Source organism: Pavona decussata, unplaced genomic scaffold (assembly GCF_977016875.1).
Source record: "Pavona decussata unplaced genomic scaffold, jaPavDecu1.1 SCAFFOLD_40, whole genome shotgun sequence".
In the NCBI taxonomy this organism is placed as follows: Eukaryota; Metazoa; Cnidaria; class Anthozoa; order Scleractinia; family Agariciidae; genus Pavona; species Pavona decussata.
Genome location: NW_028145462.1, coordinates 2336022 through 2348108, shown reverse-complemented (window position 1 = coordinate 2348108; position 12087 = coordinate 2336022). Strand labels below are relative to the sequence as shown.

The following is a 12087-nucleotide window of genomic DNA, read 5'->3' as shown; positions in this document are numbered from 1 at the left end:
GTGAGCCAATATCAGTCTAGTACTTTATTTCAAAATAGTCATTAACTTTGAAATTTGCATCCCTGCATTAATTCAATCCTTTCATCTGGAAATCTACAAGTCTCTTCTTCGCAATCATTCTCTTTATTTGTAAGTAGTAATAATTTAGTTGCATTAATTTCAAATAATAGGCATCTGTCAGTCTAACAAGACTATGGAGTCGCGTTCCGAATGTTCAATCTGATACAGCGTCGGGTGTGGCTGGACAGGCCAATACGGGAGTGGCTGTCCTTCCCGCACTGAGTGCAGGTGAAATTTGACGCTGATCTGCCTGCCTGGTTTTGGGCCTTTCTTCTTAGTCTCTTCGCCTCGGACTGTTGGGCAAGCGTCTCTTTCAACTTGGAGAGACCCTTCCGCATGGTCTGTCGCAAGGTCTGTCTGTCTGTCTGTCTGTCTGTCCTCTGCACCGTCTGTCGCCATTTCAAATGCCAGCATTAATTTCCTATAATAACTCATAAGGTAGACCTTCACAATCTGTACAACTATCTGTGGAAAATTTTTAATTTCATGTGTACTTCACCTGATCTCACATATTTGTGCCAGACATCTGGCTGTTCTTCGAAGGCCTCCTTGGCCGCTTGCTGTAGAAACTCTCTCATTGCATTATATTCACTTTGCCATTGTCCCTGTGCTTCTTGCTTCAATGACAGGTCTTTATCATTAAAATAGTTTGGTATCCATGTTGTCACAGGTTGAAGAATGTAGGATACAGGGAAACAGTTCTCATCTTTCTGATACCACCTGAATGACATGGAATGACGAAAAACAGAATCAGAAACCACTGGAGATCTGAAATCGGGAGATTTTTTTACTCTTGGGCTAACCTCCACCCCCCCCCCCCTCCATCATAAACCAACTCCCCCCCCCAAAAAAAAAGCCCAATCGACCAACCCCACCACTAGACCTGCATCTTTCAAAAGCTCTATTCTCACCGGGACCCTGATAACCTGCAGCTGAATTGTTTTTTAGGGTCGGGACCATTATTCTGTTGTTTGTTATTTTATCCTGTTAACCAACCATATAAGACGTTGCAAATGGTGCAAGTCGCCTCAACCCCACCCCCCAAAAAGTTGACTACCCAAACTTTCCCTCATAATCGATCTGTTTCTTTTAATTATTGTAACTGCCAAACAGATATGAACGAAAATACACCCATGAACCATGACATAAATTTACAAAATCAACATTTTGTGCATTTTGGGAGCTTTTGAGGTTAGGAGCTTAGCTGAATGTACAGGAAACATCAAAAGTTACTGTAAATCTGGGAGATTTGGGGACCTGTACTGGAGGCTAGGAGATTCATTCTGTACCTGGGACAGTTAATGAATTCATGGTTTCCATCACTAAATGGATGCATTAACACACTACATAAACTACTGTCATGACAAACCTTTCAAACTAACATAATGACTTGTTTTGATCCTCCTTCCTAGCTAACCTGCTTACTTTTCTACCTGAAATCTTACAGTAAAACATTACAGACAAATATGTAGGTTATCATAAAAAAAAAGCTGGTTATTCTAAATATGCATATGGCATATCTAACCACTCAAGCCGTATTGCACTTCAGGTCTTGAATGCCAATGACTATGGAGAGTCCTGGCTCATAGATTATAAACTATCCTAGTGGACTTAGTCCATGGATTTTCCTGATGGAATACCATGACAAAGCCAGTTTATTGACCCACTTCTTGAGACACCCTGATGGACCAAATAGAACCCCAATGGCCCTAGTCCTGCAAAACCCAATCCATGGACCACATTGACCCAGTCCATGAACCATTCTGATTGACCTGGTCCATAAATCATCCTCATCCATGGACCTTCTTGTGGAACCATTCCATGGACCCCCATGACGGACTCAGTCCATGATCACCCTGATGGACCCAATCTATTGACAACACTGATGGCCCCATGGTCCATCCTGATGGATCCAGTCCAAGAGATGGATGGAGCTAATTTATGGACCAACCCGCCAGACCCAGTCCATGGTCTACATGGACCTAGTCCATAAACCATCCCTAATGGACCCATCATCCTGACTGAATCTATGGACACACTCAACTGTGGCAGTAATGCCAAAACATTGGTCTCAGCAAAATCAATTTGTCTAATTATCCAATTTATAGACCAGCTTGGTGCATCCTGTCCATTGCCCCTGGACCCAGTCCATGGACTCTTCTGATGGGACTAGTCCCTGGAAAAATTTGATTGACCCCATCCATGTCAGACCACCCTGATGAACCCAGTCAAAGGACTACCCTGATGAACCCAATCCAGGGACCTTCTTGACAGACCCAATCAATGGATCACCATGACTGACCCAGTCCATGGAGTATCTCGATGGGCCCAATCCATGAATCACCATAATGGACCCAATCCATGGACCACCCTGATAGAGCCAGTCCTGGTTGACCCAATTCTTGGGTCACCCACACGACCTAGTCCATGGATGCCAACCTCCCAGATGACCCTTTCTATAGACCACTCTACTATTGACCCAGCTATGCCTGATGACACATCAGAAAACAGACTATGAAAAACAGAGACTAATCATAGCATAAATCCAGCAACTGTTCTGAACAGAGCTAAGTTTTCCCTCATACTTATTAAAAAGTTCTTTGGTTTGCTCATCAGAGGTGGTACTTAGAAGCGTCTCAAACTCCTGAGCATCTATGGAGGGCAAAAGTGGGCGGTAACCATACTTTTCAGAGAGCAGTGTCTGTTGATACAAAGACCAGAAAGTTACTAAACTGTAGTTTCCACAAGGTGTTCACTAAAAGAGGAAAACAAATTAAAATTATTTAAATCATCGAAATTGGGAAAATGTAGGCAGGCACACTAACCACAAAGTTTGGTCCAACAGATATCTCTTGACATGCCTTGATTTCCCGTAAGCACAGCTCAGTTGTCATGTGTGCATTCGTAGCATCGTCACGAACACCCCATCGCATGTCCACAACCTAGTAATTAAGCAATCACATACCCATAACTTAATAACACTAACATCTGCAGGTATTATTTTAGGCTTCTCTTCCATTTCCCACCATTTCCTTGACAGGTTATGACAACTGCTAACTTGAAAAATGGACATTTTTTACTCAATCTTTTCTCCTTTCAGGAAGAAACTGTGGTGAGCATTGGTGGGGAGTAGAAACAAATGTTTCATTTATCTACAGAGTTGACTCACTCAAAGGTAAATTGGCCACAGTAAAGAGATTCAAGTGGTGACCTTACAGTAATCATGAATTCACATAATTCGCTCTGACAAAGGACTAATGCTCAAAACCTCAGAACTCTAATCACTTTACAGTGGCCAATTTTCCTTTTTTTATCAACTCTGTTGATAATCTTATTCGCTTCTTTTACATATTCAACTTTACCTGGAATTCATAGCCTTTCTTCTGACAGAAATCCCGCAGTTTTGGGTAAACATGCTCCATGAGAGCATTACGTTCATGCTCAGTGTCTAAACAACAATAAGAGGTCTCACAATTTCTGACTGGTACATTCTGGTGGGGATAAATTGAACAGTCATCACGGGATAAATGACATGAAATGATTTTATTCACAAAATTCACATAATTATGTAGTAAACAAAAAGCTGACAGTGAGCAGGTCTGACCAGCCAGACTATCATGGAGGATAGCTACAGTAGAGTAGTAAGTGTTGCCTATAATGACATTTTTATACTACAGATGTAAAATCTGTCTGATCATTAGGTAAACTCAGGCAGACATTTGTAGTGCATCTGGTTGTGCATCTCAGTTCATCTAGACTTAGCACAGAGACAGGCATAAGACAAAACAATGCATCCAAACATGAACTGTCCTCTGTAGTGTGTTGTGAATGAGGCACTATTTACAGACATGATAAGTGACGCACTTCATATCAAGATTAACAGTCTGCAGATGATAACCCATCAAGGTTAGGTCGTGTATGCTCTAGTTTGCTCCTGCCCTTATACAAATGCACTACAAATGCAGATGCACTACAATTGCTCAACAAAGTTTGTCCCTAAGTAGAAGCCCATAATTTATTTTAATTAGTGATTCCTGTTCTGCAAATTCACTTCCATTCTTTCATACGGTATTTTTTCTTACTCACTGTATGTTAAATCAGCCTTTGACAAAAGAGATTATTCATCAGTATTATTAAGTGAAATTGTACCATGGTCAATGAGTAACCTTGCTGACATGATGGAATTCTCTGGAGATTTATTAGAGTCTAGTATGAGGCCAGCCTATTTTCCTCTCTCCTGCCCTCCACCCCCAATACCCCGAAAAAAAAAAAAAATAAATAAAAGACTAAGTTTTCCAGGAGTTATGATAATAATAATAATAATAATAATAATAATAATAATAATAATAATAATAATAATAATAATAAACTTTATTTATAGAGGGTAGCACACAACAGTGATCACTGAAAAACTAGTGGCGCTTATATAAATATATACAGAATAAAAGTAAGTGTGGGTTAGTATCTTTGCTTACGTCCTGTATCTTTGCTTACCTGTAAATGTGGAGCTGAGGAAGATGCGGACTGTCCTTGAATTGACAGGACAGGTTTGTTCTATTAAGCCTTGCAGAACTCTTTCCACTCTCTGGTAAAGATCAGATCTAAACAAATTTAAGAAAAATATTCACTCCAAAACAACAATAATAAGTTAAGACACATCTTACCCTGAGTTGCCCTATTTTATATTCTTTTAATGGCTTAAATCTGTAGTATACTTGCCAGATTTCAGTGTCACAAATCACATCATCAATCTCACCTACAACAATTTAGGAAAAATCAGTGTACTGGTACGTTGGCTTTGCACCTGGTACATGCAAACACCCACCACACAGACACTCAACAGTTTAATAATTATTTATTATTAGTAATAAAATTTTATTTTATTCCTGATAACTAAGGACCTTAAGACTATAAAATTCAAAACTGTGACTACAGCTGCTGATGTTTTGTGGCTAAGAGTGAGTGTTGGATCCAGAATTTTATGAAGAAACATTGAAGACCCAGGGTGAAAATGTAACTTTTGCCCATCAAGACAGAATTATATCAATGTCTCAGACAAAAAGGTAAAGGCCTAGGTATCTTCCCCATACCTGCCATCATAACTGCTAAGGACCCTAATATTGCAAATTTGGACTATTCAGTTTAATATAACACAAGCTGACATGACACTCACCCTGCTGAAACCTGGACACTTTTCTTCCGTCCCTGACCATTGCTTGTTCCTTTTGCATTGCCTGTGCCTTTTGAAGAACTATTTGTTGAAGGTTTCTTTGTCTCAACAGTAGTCTTCGCATTCTTTTTTGCTGGTACCTTGCCTTTATCTCCCGACTGATTCACCTTTGCTGTTGTTGCTGCACCACTCTTACCTTCACTGGCCTTCTCTTTGCCCTTGAACTTTTTGGAAATAGCTTGCAATGGACTTGCTGGTTTCTTGTTGGCCTTTACCTCCCTATATTGTTTGTACAGTGTGTAAGAGGTTCTCATTTCAATGTCCAGTTCCAGAAAATATCCATACTTCCCCCATTTGCATCCCCAGGGGGTCCCCCCAGAAAATTCCAGTTTAGCTTCAAACTTTGCTTCTGAAATTTTGGCTTCTAAGACCCCCCTCACCCATGACCCTCCATGGGGTGGGTACGGATTGTTTACTTGACCTGCTCAATTATGCAACTGGTGAAAACTGTTTTACTTTTAACCTGGGGAATGGGATGGGGTATTTGTAATATTTCAATACCACATCTAATCAATGGCACATAACTATGTGCTGAAAGCAGACCATGCATTGCCCTGCCCAGAACCCAGTGGTGCCACAAAACGTCTGTGCTCAGCCACAGATTTAAAATGACGTAGAACCTCCTTTGAATGAGCTGGGGTGTTACTATGGTAACCGTTATGAGATGATGAATTGTCTGACTGGAGAGTTTTAAAGATTTTCAGTTTCCCAGGATCATCATAAATATTTTTTTTTTTGTAACCTTTCATTGTTTCACAAACACTATAACTACGTATAATGGCGAAAAAAAAAACCTTTGCTGCATGCCTCCTTAAAAATATATATTAAATTAGCAAGATGATGAAACCAGCTGTGTAATCTGCCTCAACTGAAACCTTATTCCTAAATTGCCACCATTTTAATATTCTTTTGTTTGCATATTTCAAAGTAGCCCTTCTTGCCTTGCTCTAGGGAATATTTTCTTTTCATTTTAAGAAGAGCTAATTTGAATTCTAACAAAAGATAATAAAATGGTACCAATTTTGGAGTAAGGTCTACACTCAATTTTTTTTTATATAAGAATGTCCAATTTGGGGGACGAGGTAATTCGACAATATAGACTGAATTTTTGCATGTATTTAATATTTTATCCGTATTTACACTGTTCATACTTTTAAAAAACATTTCACGGAATTAAAATATGTTCTTAGTACGTTTTTAATTAAGGACGGTGCCTACTATTGTTACTGCGCATACGTTCTGCGCATCGCAAGATACTCGGGTTTCCTATGGGTGGTGCCTACTAATACAGGAATATTTTTGCGCGGTTTAAAACTATGCGGATAAAGCAGAACTTACCAAATGCCTTTGGTGTCTCAAAAGAAAATTGGGGGTAACCATGCATTTTTTAGAGAAAATTAAGCTTCAATTTCGGAAAAAATCCCATACATTGCTTTATATTTTGGCACTTTTTAGAGATATTGTTGCTTAATTATCTCTGAAAAATGCGTGGTTACCCCCAGTTTTCTTTTTGGATTCCAATAGGCCTCGCTAAGATCTGCTTTTCCCGCATAGTCATTAACCGCACAAAAATACTTCGGTATTAGTAGGCACCGTCCTTAAGTTTATCTCGATCAGCCTCAAAGTTCTTATAAAATTTAAGGTTCTTATTAAAAAAAAAAAGAGTGTTTGTACATAACCGCATCGAATTTGAAGAACGCGGAGTTTCAATCTCGTTCGGAATTAATTGAAATCCACGAGGCAAATAATATTAAAAGACATCACCCCCACCTCCCTTCAGCCTTGAGATCTTGGATATCTTTGTCATCACTTGCACTCGGTCGACGCTGTGCCAGTTTGCTGCTGCTGTCCGGCGCCAAGTTTGAATTAGAACCACTTGACGAGCTAGACGTGGCTTGAGCATTTGTTTTCCATTTGGCTGCCGCAATTCCTACATTTGCAGTGGACCTTAAAGGGCTCTTGCTTGCTCCTGTACCCATCTCTCAAGCCAGGAAACAAATAATGATTCCTTTTTGTTTTAAAGACGGAAGACGTGTCTACTCCTGACACGAGCGGGCATCATAATCAACATGAACAGTCTACAAACGCCTGAATGCCATCTAAATGCTACAGCTGAAATTGTCAAAATCCACTTTGAATGTCTCTCGACAGTTTCGGAAATAGGTTCTAATGATAATAAAACCCTCTGTAGAGAAATTGACTAGTTACACAAACTCAATTTAGGTTACAAGTCAATTACATTTTCATGAAGCGCACGATGGCTTCCAGCCAGATTGACGGCATTCTCGCCGGGGAGGACTGAGTGGGGTATTTGTCTTTCGGCCACTTTCAATTTTTTCACCATTTCCTTTTCCTCTTTCTATTTTTTCTTCGTTTTTGTTTAGGGGATGTTTTATAGGTTATTTTACTTCGAGGGTCAAATTGTGTGAATACTTTCATTAACTTTCTTTTCCTTTTTTTAAACTTTGTTAACATCAACCACCCCTCCCTACTAATTCCAAAGTGTCCAGCCAGCTCAATATTTCCCTTTTCAATGAAATCGACGTCATAACAAGAAGTCTAGACTTCCTTCACGGATATGGACAAAACTGGATATTTTGTGCATTGGTTCGCGGTTAATTTATTGCTTTGCAAACAGCAAACAAGGAAGAGAAAATGTGATTTGATCACAACTCGACAAATCTGAGCCTGCGGTACAGCCCTTCCGCTTTCTGAAATAGACAAGTGTGGGGTCGACAAAATGGAGCATCGATCACAGCTGCATTTTAGCACACTAAACAAAGGTTTCCTGGAACCATGAAAGGTGATACATCGTGTGGTAAACTCTAAATGAAATGGAGAAGTACTCAGAAATGGAGGGGAACATTTGTACTGAAGATATCCTGAAAACTTTGGATCGTTTTGGCTCGAAAACGCCAAGCCCTGTCGAGGAGGATCGAGGTAAGGCTTGATTAGATCTTGGCTAGAGAAAAATGCAAGCTTTTGAAGTAAATCTGGTATCAACTTACGAATATATGGTTCATATCTTGCTGTCTTTGCAGATAAGTTCAGTCTGCCCTTGATGCCTTAGCAAATATGCAAAATGGGCCTCTGACCGAAATATTAAACTGATCCCTCTTGCCACCATATCATAACATTAGTTTTCTTAAATAGAGCATTCACCGTCCACCTTCAGGGAATGTTGTTGTTTTGTGATATTTGACAATTCTTGTGCGTTCAAGTAATCTTGTAATGTTTGTTCATAGTGAAATCTGTGCGCCCTAAATATAATATATTCTTCCATATTTCGCTTTTTGATATCGACTGCATTTAATAACGTTCAAGTGTCGGATTTCTTAAAATACTAGTCAGATTACTTAAAATTTTGACGTTTTGAAGTCGGTTCTCTCTGATTCATATTAAACCTGCACACGAGTCAACTTGATTAGCTCAATATACATTTGTTCTGATCAAAATGAAATTATTTACAGCGTTGCAGTTCGAGGGGTGCTTGCTTCAAAAGCTTTTGAATTATTTCTAAATGTTAATCTCAAGTCGATCATGTGGTTGTGTCGTGAATACTTCCTGTTGAAAATTTAATTTCGCGCAGCATTTCCGAGAAAAGATTAAGCTTACGTTATTGATTCCTTTATATAATTATTGCGGGCAATTCTCGTTCAGTCTATTTTCCTTGAGGGGTGTCAATTTTTAGTAGAATTTTGTACTGTTTGTTTTCTAGTTTTGTATAAGCTTTAACTAAGCTTACACAAGACTGCCAACTTGTACTCTGACTTTTAAATTATTTTTGGTTTTGTTTCATTTAAATTTTAAATTTCGTTGAAGTTTTGTTAGTGAAGTAGTATTGTGGATGGTACATGTGAATGTAAAAAGCTGTACAAAGGTGTCTGCATGAATTGTTATAACAGATACTAAGTAAAATCACTTTGCATAGTCTGGTAGTACATGTAACCAATTAGAATCTTGACACTTGTTAAAATTTAAAGATTATTCATAATTTAAAGGAAAAATTCAACCCTATAGGAGCTTTTCTGATGTTAATTTTGTTTTCCATCACATAGAGGATAAAATCAGAGCTATAGATAAAATGTATTTCTGCCTGAAAAATAAGTGTCCAAATTTTATTAAATATAATTTGTTGTTGGTATTTTATGACATTCCTGATGAAAAAAAATTAAAATAAAATTCATTCTGTTGTGAACCGACAATACAGTGACACAAACAAATAATTTTTTTTGCAACCATCAAACAATTTTAAATTATTAAAAGGACTGTCCTAGCATCATACAGTGTAGTATATATGTAAATGTTGGGGAAATCAACGAACAGCTGTATGCCCAGACAATGTTCTGTTCTAAAAATGAATCAGCCCAGCCTTAAGTTCTTTGTGTGTATCTTACCTGTAATTTTAATGCATATGCTTGGTTGAAGCAATTTGAAATGTCATTTAAAGAAATTGGGAAATTCCTGACTTCTCTAGCTAGCAAGGTCCAATCTTAATCAAGGCATGATTTCGTCTTCTGAAGAATGCAACATCTTTCTTAATTTGCTTCAGTCTATGTAAACATAAAATGTATAAAATTAATCTAAAAAAATGTCTGTGATTTTTCCCTAAGAGATTAGACCAGTTATCACATTTAGTATATGCCATTGTTTTCAATAGATTTCAATATGTTTTAAAAACTAGACTTGACATTGTGTTTTTAGTCAATACATTCGTACATAACAAATAATTTGTTATAGAGCTTTATGATGGCTTCCTTTCAATTTTAATAAGGAACAATTAACAATGACTGTTGAAAAGCTGAAATGAGTCATCAGCTACCAAGGGCATCTTGCTAACTTAAAATACAAGCGCAAACAAGAACACACCAAAATATTATGTTTAAATGAACTGGTCTTGATAGTGACAGTGCTGTTTTTGCTTGTTATATTTTAAGTTACATACAGTGTATTAATATTGCAAGATGTTGTTTGGAGTTATTTTTTATTTTAATAATAATATAAAGCTCACATTGTTTGATCATATGACAACATATCCATACACTGTACATGAAAACTAACATATTCAGTTCTATTCAAGATAGAGTTTGAAGTTAATGTAAAGGCAGGAAGCCAATTTATTATGTCTTTCCATGGGTGTCATTCTCAGGACATGTTGAAAACTACATTGTTCTTGATTTCACTTATTTTAAATTTTAATAACATGTTTTTCTCTCAGGTGATCAGTTTGTTGGTTCAAACTCATCTTCCCAGAGACTGTCCTTCATTGATGATCCTCTCGGCGGCCAGAGACTCAGTTTTGTATCTGTTGACGGAAGTGAAATTGACTCAGACTACAGCTCAGCCAGTTCAGCGGTTCATGCTGTGTCCGATGAGCAGAAAAACCTTCAGTAAGTGTTGTACAGCTGTATAATGTCTCTCTTAGTCTTGTTGTGGAAGGGAGGGGGACTCCCTATATGGACTTTAAGGGAGGTGGTGACTCCCTATAACAACCTTAAAGGGAGGGGGTGGGGTACACCCTACACTGTATAATGGACTTTAAGGGAGGTGTGTACTCTCTATAATGGACTGAAAGGGAGGGAGTGGGTTACTCCCTATAGTGGACTTTAAGGGGAGTGGGGTGCTCCCTATAATGGACTTTACAGGAAGACTCCACCCAAAAGGGGTGCCTTTTTTCAGGCTATAGGTACATAATAGGGTAGGGATTTCACTAGCTGAAGTACAGAAAAGGGCAGGGTTAAGCCAACACTCACCCAAATGAGATGCAGTCTTTCTACTGTTGGTATGCGAAAGTGTATTTTTAAAAAATGTATTTCAAAAAATTACAGTTTTTAGACTTTTTCTATATTCCTTGAGTTGGAGCTAAATCTCTCCAAAACTTTGCATCTTTGATTAATTTTTTTCTTAACTTGTTTTCCAATTAAATCTGACTAATACTTTAAACATTTCATGCTTTGGACAATGGTAAAACTCTGAATTGTCACGAGTGCCATTTTTGGACTACATGTATGTGATGTACATATAGTTGCTTTGTGTCAGAGAAACAAGGTTAAATTCTAGCAATTTATTTGCTGCTTTCTACACTTTGTAGGCTTCTGAACTCCAACTCCCCTTAATTACCCCACCAGGCTGAATGACACTACATGTAACTTGCATTTTACTTTCTTGTTAAAGGATAGAATGGCAAGAGCTTTTTGGTTCAACTGCATATTACACCACGGTGAGATGGGTGTATTGATAAATTAACTTAAAGTTTCTTCAACAAACTCGATCCTCAAGACTTGATTCTAAAATAATCATACGATACCATACCTGACTAGAGCAGACCAGACTAGACGATAACATACCATACTAGACAAGACTAGACCATTCCGTACCATACCAGACCAGACCAGACCAGACCATTCCATACCATACCAGACCATACCAGACCAGACCAGACTAGACCATTCCATACCATACCAGACCAGACTAGATCATTCCATACTATACCAGACAAGACTAGACCATTCCATACCAGGCGTGCGTTTCTCAAAACTCCCGAGAACTTTTCGGGCCCGAAAACATTTCGGGGCGCTTTTCGGGTGTTTTTCTCGGGTCCCGAGAAGTGTTTCTCAGAGCACCCGAAAGTGTCCCGAATTGTCTCCCGATATTTTCGGGAATCTTTTCGTGTTAGAGCTGGAAAGATTATTTTAGAACATGGTTTTTTTATAGTACAATTTTAATTTTTTCCAGGGGAAAACTGTAACTGTATTTGTAAAATAAATTTACGTGTAAATGCTGTTCCTAAAAACAGA

General features: G+C 38.3%; 2 protein-coding genes across 3 annotated transcripts in view; one reads left to right on the top strand and one right to left on the bottom strand.

Annotated features, from left to right (window-relative positions):
• Positions 1-7567, bottom strand: part of LOC146483170 (NACHT domain- and WD repeat-containing protein 1-like) — a 39268-nt gene extending 31701 nt beyond the window's left edge. Inside the window, exons 1-7 of one of the 2 annotated variants that reach the window (XM_085106341.1) lie at positions 7061-7567; positions 5234-5509; positions 4555-4661; positions 3423-3508; positions 2886-3002; positions 2646-2761; positions 560-780 (exon numbers count right to left, since the gene is read on the bottom strand). In XM_085106341.1, coding sequence (XP_084962467.1) covers positions 560-780; positions 2646-2761; positions 2886-3002; positions 3423-3508; positions 4555-4661; positions 5234-5509; positions 7061-7269 — 1132 coding nt within the window. In that variant the 5' untranslated portion in view covers positions 7270-7567. Of the gene's footprint in view, positions 1-559; positions 781-1429; positions 1448-2645; positions 2762-2885; positions 3003-3422; positions 3509-4554; positions 4662-5233; positions 5510-7060 lie in introns of those variants that run through there. The other variant, XM_085106342.1, reaches the window with a different exon arrangement.
• Positions 7568-7741: 174 nt separating this feature from the next.
• LOC146483169 (TBC1 domain family member 5-like) overlaps positions 7742-12087 on the top strand; it is a 31838-nt gene continuing 27492 nt past the window's right edge. Inside the window, exons 1-3 of the mRNA XM_085106374.1 lie at positions 7742-8230; positions 10509-10680; positions 11465-11510. Coding sequence (XP_084962500.1) covers positions 8125-8230; positions 10509-10680; positions 11465-11510 — 324 coding nt within the window. The 5' untranslated portion in view covers positions 7742-8124. The remainder of the gene's footprint in view (positions 8231-10508; positions 10681-11464; positions 11511-12087) is intronic.